Source organism: Heptranchias perlo, chromosome 12 (genome assembly GCF_035084215.1).
Source record: "Heptranchias perlo isolate sHepPer1 chromosome 12, sHepPer1.hap1, whole genome shotgun sequence".
Classification (NCBI taxonomy): Eukaryota; Metazoa; Chordata; class Chondrichthyes; order Hexanchiformes; family Hexanchidae; genus Heptranchias; species Heptranchias perlo.
Window position 1 is genome coordinate 19,804,743 of NC_090336.1, and position 19,085 is coordinate 19,823,827.

The 19,085-nt window shown below is 44.5% G+C and overlaps 1 protein-coding gene across 3 annotated transcripts in view; it reads right to left on the reverse strand.

Moving 5' to 3' along the window:
- Positions 1–19,085, reverse strand: part of LOC137327858 (von Willebrand factor C and EGF domain-containing protein-like) — a 351,658-nt gene that overhangs the window by 145,248 nt on the left and 187,325 nt on the right. For 2 of the 3 annotated variants that reach the window (XM_067993723.1, XM_067993725.1), the window contains exons 10-12: positions 6,952–7,080; positions 2,094–2,210; positions 998–1,123 (exon numbers count right to left, since the gene is read on the reverse strand). In XM_067993723.1, the coding sequence (XP_067849824.1) occupies positions 998–1,123; positions 2,094–2,210; positions 6,952–7,080 (372 nt within the window). Of the gene's footprint in view, positions 1–985; positions 1,124–2,093; positions 2,211–6,951; positions 7,081–19,085 lie in introns of all 3 variants that reach the window. The other variant, XM_067993724.1, reaches the window with a different exon arrangement.

Sequence of the window (19,085 nt, forward strand, 5' to 3'; positions counted from 1 at the left end):
AAGGGCCACCAATTAACTCGCGATCGTGTGGGGAACGGTAAGTTTTTATTATCCGGGTTTGCCGCGCGCCCATTGACCCCCCCCCACCGCCACCACCATCCCACCACCCTTTGAAAATCGAGCCCATCAAGTATAAGCTCAGATCTTTGGGGAAAGTTGAGGCCATCAAGGAAAGAATTTTAGTGAAAGTATTAATGGACACAAAAGATAATTCAATGGCTAAATTTAATCGTTATTGTAAAATATATAATTTTCTATGCTTGTAATTTGTTTAAAACTTTATTTTTGGACATTCAAAATTTAAATTACTGACAGTTGAAAATATTTTCAAAAACATTTTGTATTATTTCATTGGTTCAGTTTTTATCTTTTACAAGTTTTTGGTAGGTAGTCCTGACTGGTCAATTGGGACTGTTTGTTTTTGTAAGTCCTTAGTGGTTTCTAACTTTTTTCCTCACTTTTGATTTTTACGTTCCCTACCTCTTCAATTCTGAATTGTTGCTATTTTATTTTACATAGAATTATATAGAATTTACAGCAAAGAAACAGGCCATTTGGCCCAAGTGGTCTATGTGGGTGTTTATGCTCCACATGCACATCCTCCCACCCTACTTCATCTAACCTTATCTGCATATTCTTGTACTCCTTTCTCCCTCATGTACTTCTCTAGCTTCCCATTAAAGGCATCTACGCTATTTACCTCAACTACTCCATGTGGTAGCAAGTTCCACATTCTAACCATTCTCTGGGTGAAGAAGTTTCTCCTGAATTCCTTATTGGATTTATTGCTTTGACACAACCAAGAAAGTGTGACGACAAAAGTGTGATGTTAAAAGTGTGATGGTAAAATTGTGATGGCGATAGTGTGACAGATAGGAAGCGCGTGCTAGACCCTAAACTTTTAATATATTGTAGATTTATTTTTACTGAGCTATGCACCTCACCATGGAATGGACTGTGCTGACTCTCCACTCATAAGTCCCACCTTGTAACATACCTACACAGGATTGGCTGTCGGCAGCAAGTAAATATCCATGGTCACAAGAGCAAAAGAAGCTCCCTGCAGTGTTAATACATGTTTGTTGGCAGGTCCTCCGACCGAGGTCTGAGCATTCATCCCAATCTGTCAAAGACACAAAACAGCAGCCTCATATCAAGCATTGCTTTTAAAGTTGGTGACAATTACAGAGGGTATCACACCTCAGCCCCTATTGTGTGTGAGTGATTGGGGTGGATGGGGGGAGTAGGTGTGACATATTCACACGATTTAACATTAAATGGGGGTTTGCTTTATCAAAGCACAACAACATGGAATTAAATTTAATAAATGTTATTAGCCATTAAAAATAAGTTCAACCTTAAGAAAGTTTCTTAACTTCTATGAAGATTATGCAGCTTCCAGTGATGCTCAGAAATTAAACAGATTCTTAAACTTAAAAGCTGAAAGGCCATTTCTTTTGCAATCTCCATTAAACAGCTGTTCTGGGCTCCCCGAGTGACTCAGCACTGAGTAGATGAGCCATACAACAGGGGAGTCCCACTTTTGATTTTGGTCAGGCAGCAGAGATGTAAAGAAAGAAAGACTCACAATTATATAGCACCTTTCATGACCTCAGAATGTCCCAGAGTGCTTTACAGCCAATGAGTACTTTTGAAGTGTAGTCACTGTTGTAACGGAGGAAAAGCAACAGCAAAGTCCCACAAACAGCAATGAAATAAATGACCAGATAATCTGTTTGTAGTGATGTTGATTGAGGGATAAATGTTGGCCAGGGCACTGGGAAGAACTTCCTTGCTCTTCTTTGAATAGTGCTGTGGAATCTTTTACGTTCACCCGAGAAGGCAGACGGGTCGTTGATTTAACATTTCATCTGAAAGACGGCACCTCCGACAGTGCAGCACTTCCTCAGTACTGCATTGAAGTGACAGCCCAGATTATGTGCTCAAATCTCTGGAGTGGGGCTTGAACCCACGACCTTCTGACTCAGAGGCGACAAATGGATCAAGAGTTGAAACGGAGAATTGTTGCAGAACACTGACTCAAGCAGTAATGCACGCAACAAATGTTTGAGAGAGAAAATAGCATAAATTACCTAGACACTGGCCTTCGATCATCTGAAAACCCTCAACACAGGCACAGCGATAAGATCCCATGGTGTTGAGACAACGGCTGTTGCATAGGGAGACATCCTCCTTACACTCATCAATATCTTACAGCAAGGAAACAGATTTCGTTAGAGCCAGCTAAATAGTAAAGTTCTGGGCACAATCTAGATTTCTAATGGTATCTTATCTACATTTCTATCAGTACCTTACTCTGAATCTAGATTACTTCTACTGTTTTCACCCTAATCTAGATTTATAACAGTACCTTGGTCGCCATCTAGATCTCAGGAAGTATCTACTCAAAATCTAGATAGCCAGTACTGACATAGTGTGAATCTCGATTTATGATAGCATCTTAGTTTGAATTGTGATTTTGAACAGTATCTTAGTTTGGATCTAGTTTTCTAGAGATATTTTACTCCGCATTTGGATTTCTAGCAGGATCTCAATTTGAACTTCCATTTCCAACACTAACCTGTCCTGAAACTAGATTTCCTTAATGCATCTAAAGGCATGTTACTGGGTATTTAGAATGTTACCTGAATATAGGTTTTCAAACTATTTTAGTCCCAACCTAGATTTCTAACACTATCTTACTCTCAATCCAGATCTCTACAGGTACCCGAGTCTGAGTCTAGATTTCTGGTCACATTCTATTCTGCATCCAGCCTCTAGTGGTATCAATATGAATCTAGATTTCCAGCAGTATTACAGCCTGAATCTATTATTTTTAGCCATACCCTGACTGACACTGTTGCAAACATGGACCATTCACTCTGTTTATTTTTGCTGTTCATACTGCTAATCATCATGAGCTTTCCCCCGCCTGATTTTAGATTCAAAAAAGATGGTCACCTCGTGTGTAATGCTGGGCCACTCAGGTGAGACAAATGTAAGGAGTCTTACAACACCAGGTTATAGTCCAACAGCTTTATTTAAAATCACAAGCTTTCGGAGCTTTCCTCCTTCGTCAGGTGAGTGTGGGATTCCATAAAGGTACAGCATATATAGTCAGAGAACAATGTCTGGTGATTACAGATAATCTTTTCAACTGCCCGTTATCAAGGCAATCAAAGGAGTTGAATAGTGTTCAGACAGAGAAACATTACATACAAGACTACTGAATACACAGTCAGAACACAAAGACAGAGAGAGAGAGAGAGAGAGAGAGAAACATCTGAAAGGAAGAGAAAGAGAGAGAATGACCAGTTGTATTAAAAACAGATAACTTTTTTTCGCTGGTGGGGTTACATGTAGCGTGACATGAACCCAAGATCCCGGTTGAGGCCGTCCTCATGGGTGCGGAACTTGGCTATCAATTTCTGCTCGACGAAAGCTTGTGATTTTAAATAAAGCTGTTGGACTATAACCTGGTGTTGTAAGACTCCTTACATTAGTCCACCCCAGTCCATCACCGGCATCTCCACACTCAGGTGAGAGACTAAGTGAAAGAGGCCATCTGGCATCAAATTCAGTAGCAGCCTAGTCACCCGATTAGCTTGTACAGAAAGTTTTGGCAATTGCCTTAGTCCAGTAGTAAAGGCCCATAATAGGTGAAAAGATTGTGAAATTTGGCATAATAATATTTTGTGAGGTACTGAACATTTTCAGAAATAGGGCATCATGAAAGTGACGGTGACTGGACAGCTTTAAATAGAGCCAGTAGATGATTTATGCTGAAGAGTCAGTCGTAATGCCATATAATCTGGAATTGATGTTGGTAAACCCCAAAACCTTCTCAAATTCTACATGTATATAAAAAAAATTATAATTAGCCGTATTTATTTTAATGCTGAAACATGTCACCCAATGCCAACATTGACTTGGGTGGAAGACATTGTTAAAATTCAAGAACAAATGGTAATCAGAGTTTGAAAGTCTACAGAGGTAATACTAAGCCTGTATAATGCAGTAGTCAGACTACACTAAGAATACGGTATCCATTGTGGGCAATACATAAAGCAATATGTGCATTGCTCTTTTCTCACCTATGACTTTTCTTAAATATTGATCATTACTATCACTTTGTCGCTGTTTCTCCATCATTTCCTTTACGTCGAGTAAAACTTACATTGTCACACTTTAGGGGCCACACTTTTGCGTTACACTTTCTGACTGGCTCAAAAATCATAATTATAAAAAAAACACCCAATCAGAACTTAGTAGGGAAAGTACGAACCGAAAGTGAGAAAGGCAGCTAAATATCTACCAAAAGAAACCGAGCATGTCTGAAAGCAGCAAATCAAGCAGGAGCAGTGAAGGAAATCTACTAATAAAAGAAAATGCAAGCTTAATTCATTCAAACACTCCACAAAATTTGTGAAGTTAGTTTGAGTTGAATTTTCCACTGAAAGATTAATGGTAAAAGTAACATTTATAATATTAACTGATAAAAACTAATTAATTCCGAATAAAATGCTTATCTTTACTTATAGAGTTACCTGCATGGTTTAAACTCCTCAAAAATATTTTTGTCTAAGAAGTCTCTTTCTGTGTTCTGAGCCGAAAGCTCAACTTAAGAGTACTTGGTGGAGCTTAAATAATTGGGTTGGGCTTTGCTGACCATTTTTTTCTGTGAATGCATCGGTTCCTCCTAATTGGCTGCTATTCATGTCAATCACAGCAAGCCCTATCACATTCAATTTTGGACTTGCTGGTTGTTAGTCCCACCCCTTTCAGTCTGAGGAATCAAATTGTCCAACTTTTTTTCCTTAAGTACCCAGCCCAATCTTACTCTGCTCACTTCAATGGCCTTACTTGACTCGCTCTCTATGTTCCCTTCTGTGATCTTACCTGACACACCTTGAAATCCTTCCCAGCCCAGCCAGCCACAAAGATGTCCGTTCCATTCCCTAACCCCTGTCCTTTTTGGCCTGCCTTGACACAGGTTCGTCCCAGGTCAGCCCACCCTGTTGTTTTTACTCATTGTTGTGGTGCTGTTCCTGTGTTTGGCTCTTGCACTGTACTTTTCGGCTTGACTTGTGATACTGTGCCGAACACAGTGTTGCACGCACAGTCAGCAAATACAGTTTTTTTGCGAGCATAGTAACTGGAAGTTGAATACAACTTCCCAGCCCAACCGCTGGCATGTCCACCTGGCCACCTTCACCGTTTCCTGCCCATCTACTCACTCCCTGCTCACCTGCCCTCCGTGCTTCTCAGCCCACCAGCTTGCCTGCTCAGCCCGAGTGTTCCCGCCTTACTGCTTGCTCACCTGCACTAAATGTTTTCCACCTCCTTGCCCACTTCAAGTGTTTCCACACCTGCCTGCTGTTGAGCACTACCAGCCACCTTGCTCACTCACCTGCCCAAGGTCCTCCCGGCCCACCAGCTTGCCTGCCTATCCCACATATTTTCTGACTCGAGAGTGAGATGCGAAGGACCAGAGTGAAAGAGAGCAGGTGGTGAGTAAGAGGAGCAAAAGTTGCGGAAGAAATGAAGAAGAGTGGAAGAGCAACATATAAAGAAGGAAAGATAGCAAGAAATGACGGACGAGATGTGGATAGATATTTCAGTTGATTCCCCCATGTCATTGCTCATGGATAGTCAGGGGTTAGGGGCATAATTATGACCATTAGAAGTTAAGATAGAGTTTTGTTTAACCTGGTTTTCCCCTGCTCAGATATGAATAGCAAGTTCTGGCTTGCCCAATGTGCTTGTGAATCATAATTTTAAAAAAAATTTACACAGATAAAAATCACTTACCTTAGATAAAATTCCCAATTCAGGTTTCTAGACCTATATATATTAAAAATTCAGTTACCTCACACTCTTCTAGGATTTTCTAGTATAATTCAAGGGGCTGGACTTTCAAACAGCAGGTGCTGGCACACAGACTTACTACCATATGTAACAACGAAGCAGTTGATAATCGTTTAAATGTGAAATGTTACCTGAAAAAAGCTTTAAAATTCAGACGTCCAAGTCCCATCTTCCACCACCCCTACTTCCAGCTGTCCTTTCCCTGGCACCTTCCAGTGTGCAATTGCAGGAGATGTTAACACCTGTCTGTTTATCTCCCCTCATACCACCTACTCTCCAGGACCCCAAACATTCCTTCCACATGAGACAACATGTACATCCTCTAATCTAGTATACTGCAACTGCCCAATCAATGTAGCCTACTCTACACGGGGGACACCAAATGCAGATTAAATGACTGTTTCACTGAACATTTCTTCCCGATGGTTTGCCACTTTAACCCCTACTCTCGTTTCCACTCTGATCTCTCCCCATCTTTGGCTTTAGTAACTTCAGACCATGGCCAATCAATCCATTAACTCACTCTCTGTGATTGCTTATCTGTTCATGTTCTCTCCTCTCCCCTTTCTCTTTCTATTTTTTTCCAACCTTATGAAAATACCTCCCTATCTTCAGTTCTGATGAAGGGTACACACTGAAAGGTCACGACCTGCCTGTTCCCTTTACAAATGCTGAGCGAATTGCTGTGCATTTCTCTGTTTTTATTTCAGAATTCCAGCATGTGCAGGATTTCCTTTTTATTTTTAAAATCAATTTTGTTGACTGTTTCCAAATCATTTGGAAAGGTGAAGAAATTCAGAAATCCTTTGACAGCATGAGGGAATACAGGGCCCAGTTGCACTGAGAAAATCATACTGATGAATCTCAGAGTTTGGAGGTTCTTCTCCTCTCAGAGATTGGGGACTATTCTCTCAACTCTCAGAATTTGGAGAGTTCTTATCTCCTCTCCGCATTTGTGGTCTCTTTTCCCCTCCATACAATGGCTCATCTCCCCTCCCTCAGAATTTGGGCTGGGGGTGGGGCGGGGGGGGGGGAAGTGGGGAAGGCCTGTTCTCCACTTCCCCTTTCTTCTTCCCTCTTTACCTTCACATGTGCTTCTGTCAGCCAGGAGTCGGAAACCAGCACGGCAGGAGCAGAGGTAGCTGCCAAAGGTGTTGTGACAAGAATGGCGACACACACGGCTCTCCCCCAGCCATCGGCACTCGTTCACATCTGTAGTGACAGAAAACCGCAGTCGTCACACGGGTCAATGACAAAGAGACAGTAAGGGCAGAATAACCCTGTCACTGTGACTATACATGGGTAAACCAAGCTGGTGGCAACCAAATCAGATCAATTAAACGTGGAATTCAGAATGTATGAGGTCAATTTTAACCTAATGGGAGGGAAAGTAGAGAGTGAGGAGGACATAAAAAACCTACAAGGGGATATAGACAGGCTGGGTGAGTGGGCGGAGGTTTGGCAGATGCAATACAATATTGGAAAACGTGAGGTTATGCACTTTGGCAGGAAAAGTCAGAGAGCAAGTTATTATCTTAATGGCGAGAAACTGGAAAGTACTGCAGTACAAAGGGATCTGGGGGTCCTAGTGCAAGAAAATCAAAAAGTTGGTATGCAGGTGCAGCAGGTGATCAAGAGGGCCAACGGAATGTTGGCTTTTATTGCTAGGGGGATAGAATATAAAAACAGGGAGGTATTGCTGCAGTTATATAAGGTATTGGTGAGACCGCACCTGGAATACTGCATACAGTTTTGGTGCCCATACTTAAGAAAAGACATACTTGCTCTCGAGGCAGTACAAAGAAGGTTCACTCGGTTAATCCCGGGGATGAGGGGGCGGACATATGAGGAGAGGTTGAGTAGATTGGGACTCTACTCATTGGAGTTCAGAAGAATGAGAGGCGATCTTATTGAAACATATAAGATTGTGAAGGGGCTTGATCGGGTGGATGCGGTAAGGATGTTCCCAAGGATGGGTGAAACTAGAACTAGGGGGCATAATCTTAGAATAAGGGGCTGCTCTTTCAAAACTGAGATGAGGAGAAACTTCTTCACTCAGAGGGTGGTGGGTCTGTGGAATTTGCTGCCCCAGGAAGCTGTGGAAGCTACATCATTAAATAAATTTAAAACAGAAATAGACAGTTTCCTAGAAGTAAAGGGAATTAGGGGTTATGGGGAGCGGGCAGGAAATTGGACATGAATTTAAATTTGAGGTTAGGATCAGATCAGCCATGATCTTATTGAATGGCGGAGCAGGCTCGAGGGGCCGATTGGCCTACTCCTGCTCCTATTTCTTATGTTCTTATGTTCTAATTCACCAGACGGGAAACACGCGAGATCAGGTGGAAGGTCAGTTTTACACCCTTCCCATTGGCTTCGATGGAGAGTAAAACGGGGTGGGAAATAAAACCAGCATTGCACCCAATCTCGTCAGTCTCCCGACGGGCGGGCGAGGATAAAATTGACCCCATAAATGTTTCCTTTTCTGTGCCTCCTCTTCTGAAGGCACTGACTCTTGCTGGGATACAGTTACACAAGCTCCAGCTGATCGGGGTTGCTGACTCGGAGGAGTTACTGAGCGTAAGCACGTGACAGCGAGATTACTATCAACAGAGATATAATCAGTAAAATAGGGTTATAGTTAGTAATATTCAGAGTTGTGGGGGGTGTGCGTGTGTGTGCACATGTTAACTCATCTCACAGGTACTGCCAGGTTCTGTAACTCCTCCAAACCGTTAACATTGCTGTTGTCATTAGTACGCATTGTTTAAACAAAAATGTTCTGTCAAATCATTAAGCTGCTTTACTTCACAACAAGTAAACATACAGATTCGATGCACTAAATTCAATCAGCACAACTTACCTTTGCATAATAATACAAAATAAAGATTGCTTTAACGAAAGGTTTCCTATCAGCCAGGGAGAGCAGGAGTGCTCCTCCAGGCTCTACAAGGAAACCGAGGGCCCCGGACATTCCTTCCCCGATTGTCTCCCCCCACCTCCTATTTGACAGCCGGGGACCGTTCCCATGGATCCCCGGCCGCGGCCTCCTGGCCTGACGTCATTGACTCCAGGTTTGGGAGGGAGTCCGGTCTGGTATACTTAAATGAGGCCCGGGAGTTAAAATGGCCTGGGCCTCGTGTCGGCAAGTCAGAGCCAAGCTGATGCTCACCCCCCGCTGGCCCCACTGCTCGCCTCTCACCCGTTAAAATCGGCGCGATGGCGACTTACCTTTTCGGCCCACACCTGGGTCTGCTGCTCCTTGGAGCCGGGTTTCCCTGGCGCGGACGACACCAGGCATTAACCTCATGATACATCGAGTAAGATGACCCACTGATTTGGGCCAGTGTGACATAATTGCTTCTACCTTCTAACATCTTGAACTCACCAGAAGTTCTCATAGCCGTCCTGCTTTAAAAAGCCCATCTCCAGTGTCGGCTTTTAGTCAAACTGACTAACTCCCACCCAACAGTGGAATCCACCAGCCTAACTTGGAAATGACCCCGGCTGAGTTCAAGTGGATTAAGTTGTAACAGTAGTAATGAGTGCGAATGACCACGAGAATGTTAAACTATCTTTCACTGTCGGCAGCACACTGCTTCTGATGCCCCTTCTGAACCCTCAGCTCCCAGCTCTGCAGTCCTGTGAATTTAAACCCTCGAGAGCTCAGTTTATCCGAATAGTAGCATTTTTAACAAATATTAGACTAAGGTCTCCCCCCACCCCAAAGTATCACCCTGTCCTCCAACTGGTTTCGCTCTCCACTGTTGAATCAAAAACGCTTCCTCATACTTAAAACACTCTGCTGAGTCAGGTGGTGAGCTGCAGGTGCCTGAGCTTGCACGCTGTCTGGCATAGGGTAAGCCCACTGGCTACCTGTACTCTGAGAGATGACACGTGTACACAAGGTTTTGTGTAATTGGAACAGCAGAAATCTCTTTACCCATACAGCTTCTCCACTACTGCCCCGAGTTCAGCTTGAAAAATCGTGTGCTCTGGCACACTGGATATATTGCTGGTGCTGCATTGGGCTATCTTCGATTTTGAGCCTTTGTTTGACCGCAGCTGACTCCCCAAACTGACTCTCATACTTTAATTTGCTCCCTAATAATGCTTTGTCATTTCATAGCCTTCTCTTACAATACATCTAAGGGAGTCTTTATTCTCCTAAAGAACAAAGGATGAGGACCTTTCTCCGCTACAGGTGTTGCTCTGCCCACACTGACTGTGAGTGTTCCAAGATAAGAATACAATTCTGAATCCCATAAACCAGATGACAACTGATTTTTCACATCTGTGAACAGTTGAAGACTTTGCACAGGCTGACTTGATGTATGATTATCGTGGCAGGTCTTCGCAGCAGCATTCAAACTCCCCGTCTGTGCTTCAAGATATTCATTTGCTCCAATAATTGCTCTCCCCGTGCCCCATCTTGTTACACGGAGCAATGCAGGTCTGGTGTCGCCCTCTTGAAAAGTATTCTGAGGCTGCAGACGATTCCTGTCAGGCGGATCACCTTCTAGCCGACCAATGTGGCCGGCCCACCCTCCCACTCATTCGACAGTTCCCTATAGCCCACCCTCCCACTCATTCGACAGTTCCCTATAGCCCACCCTCCCACTCCTTTGACAGTTCCCTATAGCCCACCCTCCCACTCCTTCGACAGTTCTCCATAGCCCACCCTCCCACTCATTCGACAGTTCCCTATAGCCCACCCTCCCACTCCTTCGACAGTTCCCTATAGCCCACCCTCCCACTCCTTCGACAGTTCCCTATAGCCCACCCTCCCACTCATTCGACAGTTCCCTATAGACCACCCTCCCACTCATTCGACAGTTCCCTATAGCCCACCCTCCCACTCATTCGACAGTTCCCTATAGCCCACCCTCCCACTCATTCGACAGTTCCCTATAGCCCACCCTCCCACTCCTTCTACAGTTCCCTATAGCCCACCCTCCCAATCCTTCGACAGTTCCCTATAGCCCACCCTCCCACTCCTTCGACAGTTCCCTATAGCCCACCCTCCCACTCCTTCGACAGTTCCCTATAGCCCACCCTCCCACTCCTTCGACAGTTCCCTATAGCCCACCCTCCCACTCCTTCGACAGTTCCCTATAGTCCACCCTCCCACTCCTTCGACAGTTCCCTATAGCCCACCCTCCCACTCCTTCGACAGTTCCCTATAGCCCACCCTCCCACTCCTTCGACAGTTCCCTATAGTCCACCCTCCCACTCCTTCGACAGTTCCCTATAGTCCACCCTCCCACTCCTTCGACAGTTCCCTATAGCCCACCCTCCCACTCCTTCGACAGTTCCCTATAGCCCACCCTCCCCCATTCAACAGTTCCCTATATCAACCCTCCCACTCATTCGACAGTTCCCTATAGCCCACCCTCCCACTCATTCAACAGTTCTTTATAGCCCACCCTCCCACTCATTTGACAGTTCCCTATAGCCCACCCTCCCACTCCTTCGACAGTTCTCCATAGCCCACCCTCCCCCATTCAACAGTTCCCTATAGCCCACCCTCCCATTCATTCGACAGTTCCCTATAGCCCACCCTCCCACTCATTCAACAGTTGTTTATAGCCCACCCTCCCACTCCTTCGACAGTTCCCTATAGCCCACCCTCCCACTCCTTCGACAGTTCCCTATAGCCCACCTCCCACTCATTTGACAGTATCCTGAAGTTAATGAGGCTGCATAACGGTTAGCATCTTCAGTCATCTCATTTAGCACTTTATATCTTCTGTCCAGTGACCATAAATCTGACACGGCCTCTAGAAATTGATCTTTCAGCAAAATCCCCTTATCTCCATGCCCGATTCAGAATATTCACCCTCGAACCAGAGTTCATTCTTTATAAATATGAGTAGAGAACTTCTGCAACATCCTAAACTTATGCCTATTAGCTTCTGATGTGGGATTATAATAATTAAGATTTTATTATAGTTTGTATGTAATTGAGGATCCATATACGAGAAGGTAGTGAGGACTTTCCCACTGAGTGATGCTGCTGGCCTTCCTGTCAATGTTGCACGAACCCACCTGCCAGCGATTAAAACAGCCTTAAAAATACATCTATTTCTCCTTCATCATTAAATTCAGGAAGAAGCTTGGATTTAGTAAATGTATCACACAGATCATGTACTAGATTTCCAGTACCTTTACTCACCTGGACTATTAGTTGGAGATCATTCTGCTGTTATGAGATCATGGAGTTGCTGTTTCCCCTTTTCTTTGGTGCTATAACTGCCCAGAGACTCCACATGCTGATGCTGATTCTTGCTTTCTTCCTTTTTGTGTTCCACTTCTCTTTTTCCCCACTCGTGCTTGCACTGCTCCTTTATAGCCTCCAGTTTAAGCACATCTAACTGGAATGCACATTCTTCCAACCTTTTCATCCACTGCCAGACAGGCTCATTTTAACTGGGGATCCACGTCTTCCCCAGGCCTGGTACTAATTTTTTTTTTTACTGCTGTTTCCTTTTGCTTGTTTAATTTAATTTAAAACTTACTGGTATCAACTGAGCCAGACACCTTGAATAACAGGCTAAACTATTAAACAGATTTATTATGAACAGAATTATTTACAGAAACAAGCCGTATGGGTGTACTATTGAACAGTCCAATACGGTACTGGGAGTCTGGAAACACAATTCGCAAGGGGTTATAATCAAACAAGCCAAGCCAGATAGGACTCTATGAGTAATTTTTATAGAAGTTGAGATGAACCACTTCTCACAAAGAATTAAGCAATCACGTTCCTCAACAGAAAACAGCTTTGTAAGCATTACATAAGTATAAGTTTACAGAGTCTAGTTCACCCTTGTGCTTCAGGGCAGAAGAAAAAGAATTGAGTCATAGTTGGTAGTTCTAGAACATTTATGTCCAGGATTCTACGTTAATCTAAGAGAAGTCTCCTCTTAGGTAAATCTCAGCAGCCATTCCTGATAAGACTACAGGGTGAATACATTATATTATTTAAAAAAGAATCCAACAAGGTAATGAAATACAGTCTGATAACTCCTACGAATAGTTAACAGGTGTTCTGGCGGTCCATTAACCCTTAACAACTTTGCAATCGAGGTAGCGTGTCAAATATATTGGCTTAGAAATTAGTCTGGACGCATTTTCGGGCCCTCGCCTGGCGCTGCACGAACAATACGCGCCTGAACTGAGAGGCCTGAGGATCGATGCAAGTGCAGCCTTGGACCTCATGAATATAGTTGCCGCGAGCAGCCAGCGCTGGTCGCACCTCCACAGGCAGCGAAGACATCAATGTTGGACCGCCTGCCTCACCGGCAGCGGTTCTCAGGTAAGCCCTGGGAGGGGGGATTAGAGTGGGCTACGGGGGGGGAGGCCGATCGCGACTCCCACGAAGTACTGTATGGATTTTTTACCCCCCTCGGCTTATTTTACAAACTTACCTGATGTTGGTGACCAGGGGAGCCACTGAAGAATCCAACTGATTTCTCGATGGGGTCTTTCAACAGGTGTTAGGCCCCTAATTTACATATTTAAGGGGCCTAGCCCCTCTTTTAGACGTTCACCTGGAATGACTACAAAAAGAGCCCCACAAATTTTGCAGTGGGACCAACCCCTGCGCAGATTGGGCTCCGGCCAACTGCTAAATTGATATGCTTTGCACCCGTTTAACGCCCGAAAAATGGGCACGACACGTACCAATTTCTACCCCTTAATCTCCTTCAAATGAGTACTGTAGTGGCAAACCAGTTATCTTATTTACCAGTGAACAGAAAGGATTTCGAAAAATGTGTTACTTTAAATGTTGTGTTCTAAAGTATAGTGTGTTTATGCAAGTTTAAAAAAAAGGTTTTGAAATGCTAGATTGTTAAGATGTTGTTTCCTCATACTTCCACTCCAGAGACATGAGCACAAAATCTAGGCTGACACTCCAGTGCAGTACTGAGGGAGTGCTGCACTGTCGGAGATGTCGTGCTTCAGATTAGACGTTAAACCGAGGCACTGTCTGCCCCCTCAGCTGGATGTAAAAAATCCCATGCCACTATTTTAAAGAAGAGATCTCCACAGTGTCCTGGCCAATATTTATTCCTCAACCAATATCACTAAAACAGATGATCTGGTCATTATCTCATTGCTGTTTGTGGGAGCTTGCTGTGCGCAAATTGGCTGCTGCGTTTCCGTACATTTCAACAGTGACTACACTTACAAATAAAAGTACTTCATTGGCTGTGTAGTGCTTTGGGAGGTCCTGAGATTGTGAAAAGCATGATATAAATGCAAGTTCTTTCTTTTATTTCTCACAGACTGTAAATAATAAACAGTTTGTTAGCTTGTCTTGGTAATCGATAAATATCTCACATCCATTGTAATAGGAAGTCTTAGATCCATTTTTCTTTCTGTGAAAAGCTAGAGCTATAACACAGAGATAGGGACACATGGAGGCTTTTGGAACAGGATGCCGTACAGGCAGTGAGCAGTTTTGAAACAGAAAGCTGCGAAACAGTGGGGTTCAGAAACAGGTTGTGAGAAGGACGAAATCCAGGAAGAGTTAGAAATTCATTTGTTTAAGTCAAGCAAGATAACCCACTGATGTGGGAAGTGCAAAGACCTCATTATTTTTCGATTAGTATGAGACGACGAGTTGTACCAATTGAACCAAATTAAGCTGATCATAACCCTTGCCCAGTACGTTCTCTCGCTTTGAAGTAAAGCAGCTTAAGAATTCATATCCAGCCTTGTCTCACCAAATGTTTGCTCAGTCCACCTTCAGAGAAACTGAAGTAATGCACATGTGAAAGACATGAAGATCAGGTTCAAGTCATGAGGGGATAGTATTGTTACACCCCTGGATCACACCACCATACCGTGTGAGTCAACTCCCATAAATTTAAACGATTTAAAAATAAGATGCTCTGATCGCCTATGGGAGTGACTGACGCCACTGATCCTGAGAACGCGTCTATGGGCCTGAATTTATAGCAGGCTTCCTGTCGCTTACTGCTGCTGTTCCTCAGGTCACTTTCATCACAGGATGCGGATAGGGATTACAAACAGCAAGCCCTAGCATGCAAAGGTAAAAGGCCAGTTTGCTGTCAATCGTTTAAAACGAATGTGCCCCCTCCCTATGGCATTACTCGTGGCAAGGTGGGGAATGGTGGTGGGAGAGAAGTGGGGCATTACTGGGGAAATTGGGAATGAATGAGGAGAATATTAAAGAAGGGGAGTATGAGAGGAGTAGTACAGCTTGGGGAATGGAGTGTGAGAGGAGTGGGAGAAATTTGGGGAATGGGACAGGAGAGTGGGAGAAGAAGAGCAAATGTTTGGCAGATGGGAACGGAGATAAGTAAGATAATATTAGAATGATAACATGGGAAGTGGAAGCAGAATTTTAGGGAATGGGGAGTGAAGATGAAACAATATTGTGGTTATCTCTATAACATCGCCTGTCTCCACCCCTGCCTCAGCTCACGCTGCTGAAACCCTCATCCATGCCATTGTTACTTCTAGACTTGACTATTCCAATGCTCTCCTGGCTGGTCTCTCATCTTCCACCCTCCATAACCTTGAGCTCATCCAAAACTCTGCTGCCTGTATCTTAACTTGCACCAAGTCCCGTTCACCCATCACCCCTATGCTCGCTGAACCACGTTGGCTCCCAATCCTGCAACACCGCGATTTTAAAATCCTTCCATGGCCTCGCCCCTCCCTCTCTCTGTAACCTCTTCCAGCCCTACAACCCTCCGAGATCTCTGCGCTCCTCCAATTCTTGCCTTTTGCGCACCCCCGATTTTAATCATTCCACCACTGGCGGCCTTCAGCTGCCAAGGCCTTAAGCTCTGGAATTCCCTCCTAAAACCTCTCCGTCTCTCTTCCTCTCTCTCCTTCTTTAAGATGCTCCTTAAAACCTACCTCTTTGACCAACCTATCCTAATATCTCCTTATGTGGCTTGGTGTCAAATTTTGTTTGCTAATCGCTCCTGTGAAGCGCCTTGGGACGTTTTACTACATTAAAGGTGCTATATTAATGCAAGTTGTTGTTGTTGTTCTAGAGGGTGGGAGAATGGCACACCATCTGGGAGAGGAATAATTTGTGGAGATTAATTTTTATATTTGTTTCTGTCAAAAGGAGGATAGCTGTTTAAGAAAAACTCTAGTAAGAGTAAGAGTATGTCTGGCAATTGTTCAGCCAAACTGGATTTCTGTCATGCTCCTGGTTCCCCTGGGAACCGCTCAAGTATGAATTTACAGTAATAAAGATTACAACACCAACATCGATTAATCACAATACTGAGGTACACACCCGCGGCACCAAACTCTGTTTTCAAGAAAGTCAACTGGAAAAAAAAGGCAATAAGATAAAGGCCAAGAAATTCGATGGTGGCATGCCTGTTTTTCAGGCACAAAACGGACACATAAACTTCCAATATGGCGGGCGGGGCACACAAAATCATTAAATACTGGAAGTGTGCCACCCGTCATATTGGTGAAGGCAGAAAAAGAGGCATCCATGGTCCATGCCTGAAGCAGGCTAGGTCCTTTGCTTTTGCAAACAGGGGGCCTAATGTTTGTTTCAGGCCCCTTGCGGAAACTTGGACTGCCCTGAACGCAGCCAAATCTCTGCTCTTCCTTCATCCTCCTTGTCTTTCACATTCTTGCCTTCACTCCATGCCTTTGCTGCTCCCCATGTTTCTTCTCAATGTTTAAGGTTCCCTTCTGCCTCAATTGCCCCTCGTGACTTTGATCTACTTATTCCTTTGGCTCAGAGACTATTCGCACCCACCAAATGTACGCTTTGAATATTTTTAATCTCAACGTGCTTCTGTGTCTCTCTTTTTAGCCAAATCAGCCTCTTATGCTTCTCTCCACCTCTGAACATTCCTCAAACTACTCTCTCCACCTCAACATACATTCATGAGTTCTCCTTTCCCACTGCTCAGAATCAGTGTCACCGAATGTCACTGGAAGATAGGCCTAACCCAGCTTCCTTATGTTCCGAAGCCAGTGTATTCCCTGTAGTACACTGATGGTCTTTGTGTTGAAGATAGAAACTGCAGCGGAGGATACACATTTTGAGAAGGAGAGAAGTGATTGATCTGAATATGGGCTGAGACATGCTCATGAGTTTAACCCAATGAAAGAGATCTCTGCTGACCAACCAGGCCATCTGGTGCACCTTTAAGTAGCTATGGGTCAAATAATTAATTTATAAATTTAGCCAATTTAGGTCCGTCGGATTTCTCTTCATTTAATTTCTTTTGTGGTGATTTTTGTGCTTTTCAAAGTGAGGGACATCAGTGCTGGGTAATGGAACACTTCCCATCTCAGGCACCCAGTGTTAACATCAAGTACTCCCAAGTCAGGTACAGCACAGGTGAGATACAAAGCAAAGCACCCACTACACTGTCCCATCAAGAACTTTGAGGTCAAGTACCACATGGATTAACTGCAGAGTAAAGCTCCTCTTGCATTATCCCATCAAATACTAGGTGTGTTAGCTGTGGCTCAGTAGTAGCACCCTCGCCTTTGAGTCAGAAGGTTGTGGGTTTAAGTCCCACTCCAGAGACTTGAGCACATAATCGAGGCTAACACTCCAGTGCAGTACTGAGGGTGTTCTGCACTGTCGGACATGCCGTCTTCTGGATGAGATGTTAAACCAACGACTTCTCTCTCAGATGGAGGTAAAAGATCCCATGGCAATATTTCGAAGAAAAGCAGGGGAGTTCTCCCTGGTGAGATGGCCAACAATTATCCCTCAACCAATATCACTGAAACAGATTATCTGGTCATTATCACATTGCTGTTTGCAAATTGGCTGCCGTGTTTTCTACATTACCACAATGACTATATTTCAAAAGTATTTCATTAACTGTAAGGCACTTTGGGACGTCCTGAGGTTGTGAAAGGCGTGATAGCAGTACAGAGGCCAGGACTAATAATCCAGAGTCATGAATTCAAATCCCGCCACAGCAGCTGGGGAATTTAAATTCAGTTAATTAAATAAAATCTGGAATAAAAAGCTAGTATCAGTAATGGTGACCATGAAACTACTGGATTGTCATAAAAATCCATCAGGTTCACTAATGTCCTTCAGGGAAGGAAACCTGCTGTCCTTACCTGGTGTGGCCTATTTGTGACTCCAGACCCACAGCAATGTGGTTGATTCTTAATTGCTCTCTGAAATGGCCTAGCAAGCCACTCAGTTGTACAATCCTGCTACGAAAAGTCACAATGAGAATAAATCCGGACGGACCACCCGGCATCGGACCACTGGGCACCGGACACGGCAAAGGCAAACCAAGCGCAGTCGACCCTGCAAAGTCCTCCTCACTAACATCTGGGGACTTGTGCCAAAATTGGGAGAGCTGTCCCACAGACGAGTCAAGCAACAGCCTGACATAGCCATACTCACAGAATCATACATTTCAGCCAACATCCCAGATTCCTCCATCACCATCCCTGGGTATGTCCTGTCCCAACAGCAGGTCAGACCCACCAGAGTTGGCGGCACAGTGGTTACAGCCAGGAGAGGGTGGCCTTGGGAATCCTCAACATTGACTCCGGACCCCATGAAATCTCATGGCATCAGGTATGGGCAAGGAAACCTCCTGCTGATTACCACCTACCGCCCTCCCTCAGCTGATGAATCAGTCCTCCTCCATGTTGAGCACCACCTGGAGGAAGCAGTGAGGGTAGTAAAGGCACAGAATGTACTCTGGGTGGGGGCCTTCAATGTTCATCACCAGGAATGGGCTCGGTAGCACCACTACTGACCGAGCTGGCTGAGTCCTGAAGGACGTAGCTGCCAGACTGGGCCTGCGGCAGGTGGTGAGAGAACCAACACGAGGGAAAAACCTACTTGACCTCATCCTCACCAATCTACCTGTCGCAGATGCATCTGTCCATGACAGTATTGGTAGGAGTGACCACCGCACAGTCCTTGTGGAGACAAGGCATATTCCTCACTCTACCATTACCAATAAGCCAGAGGATCAATCCTGGTTCAATGAGGAGTGTAGAAGAACATGCCAGGAGCAGCACCAGGCGTACATAAAAGTGAAGTGCCAATCTGGTGAAGCTACGACACAGAACTACATGCATGCTAAACAGCGAAAGCAACACGCTATAGACAGAGCTAAGCGATTCCACAACCAACGGATCGGATCAAAGCTCTGCAGTCCTGCCACATCCAGTCGTGAATGGTGGTGGACAATTAAACAACTAACGGGAGG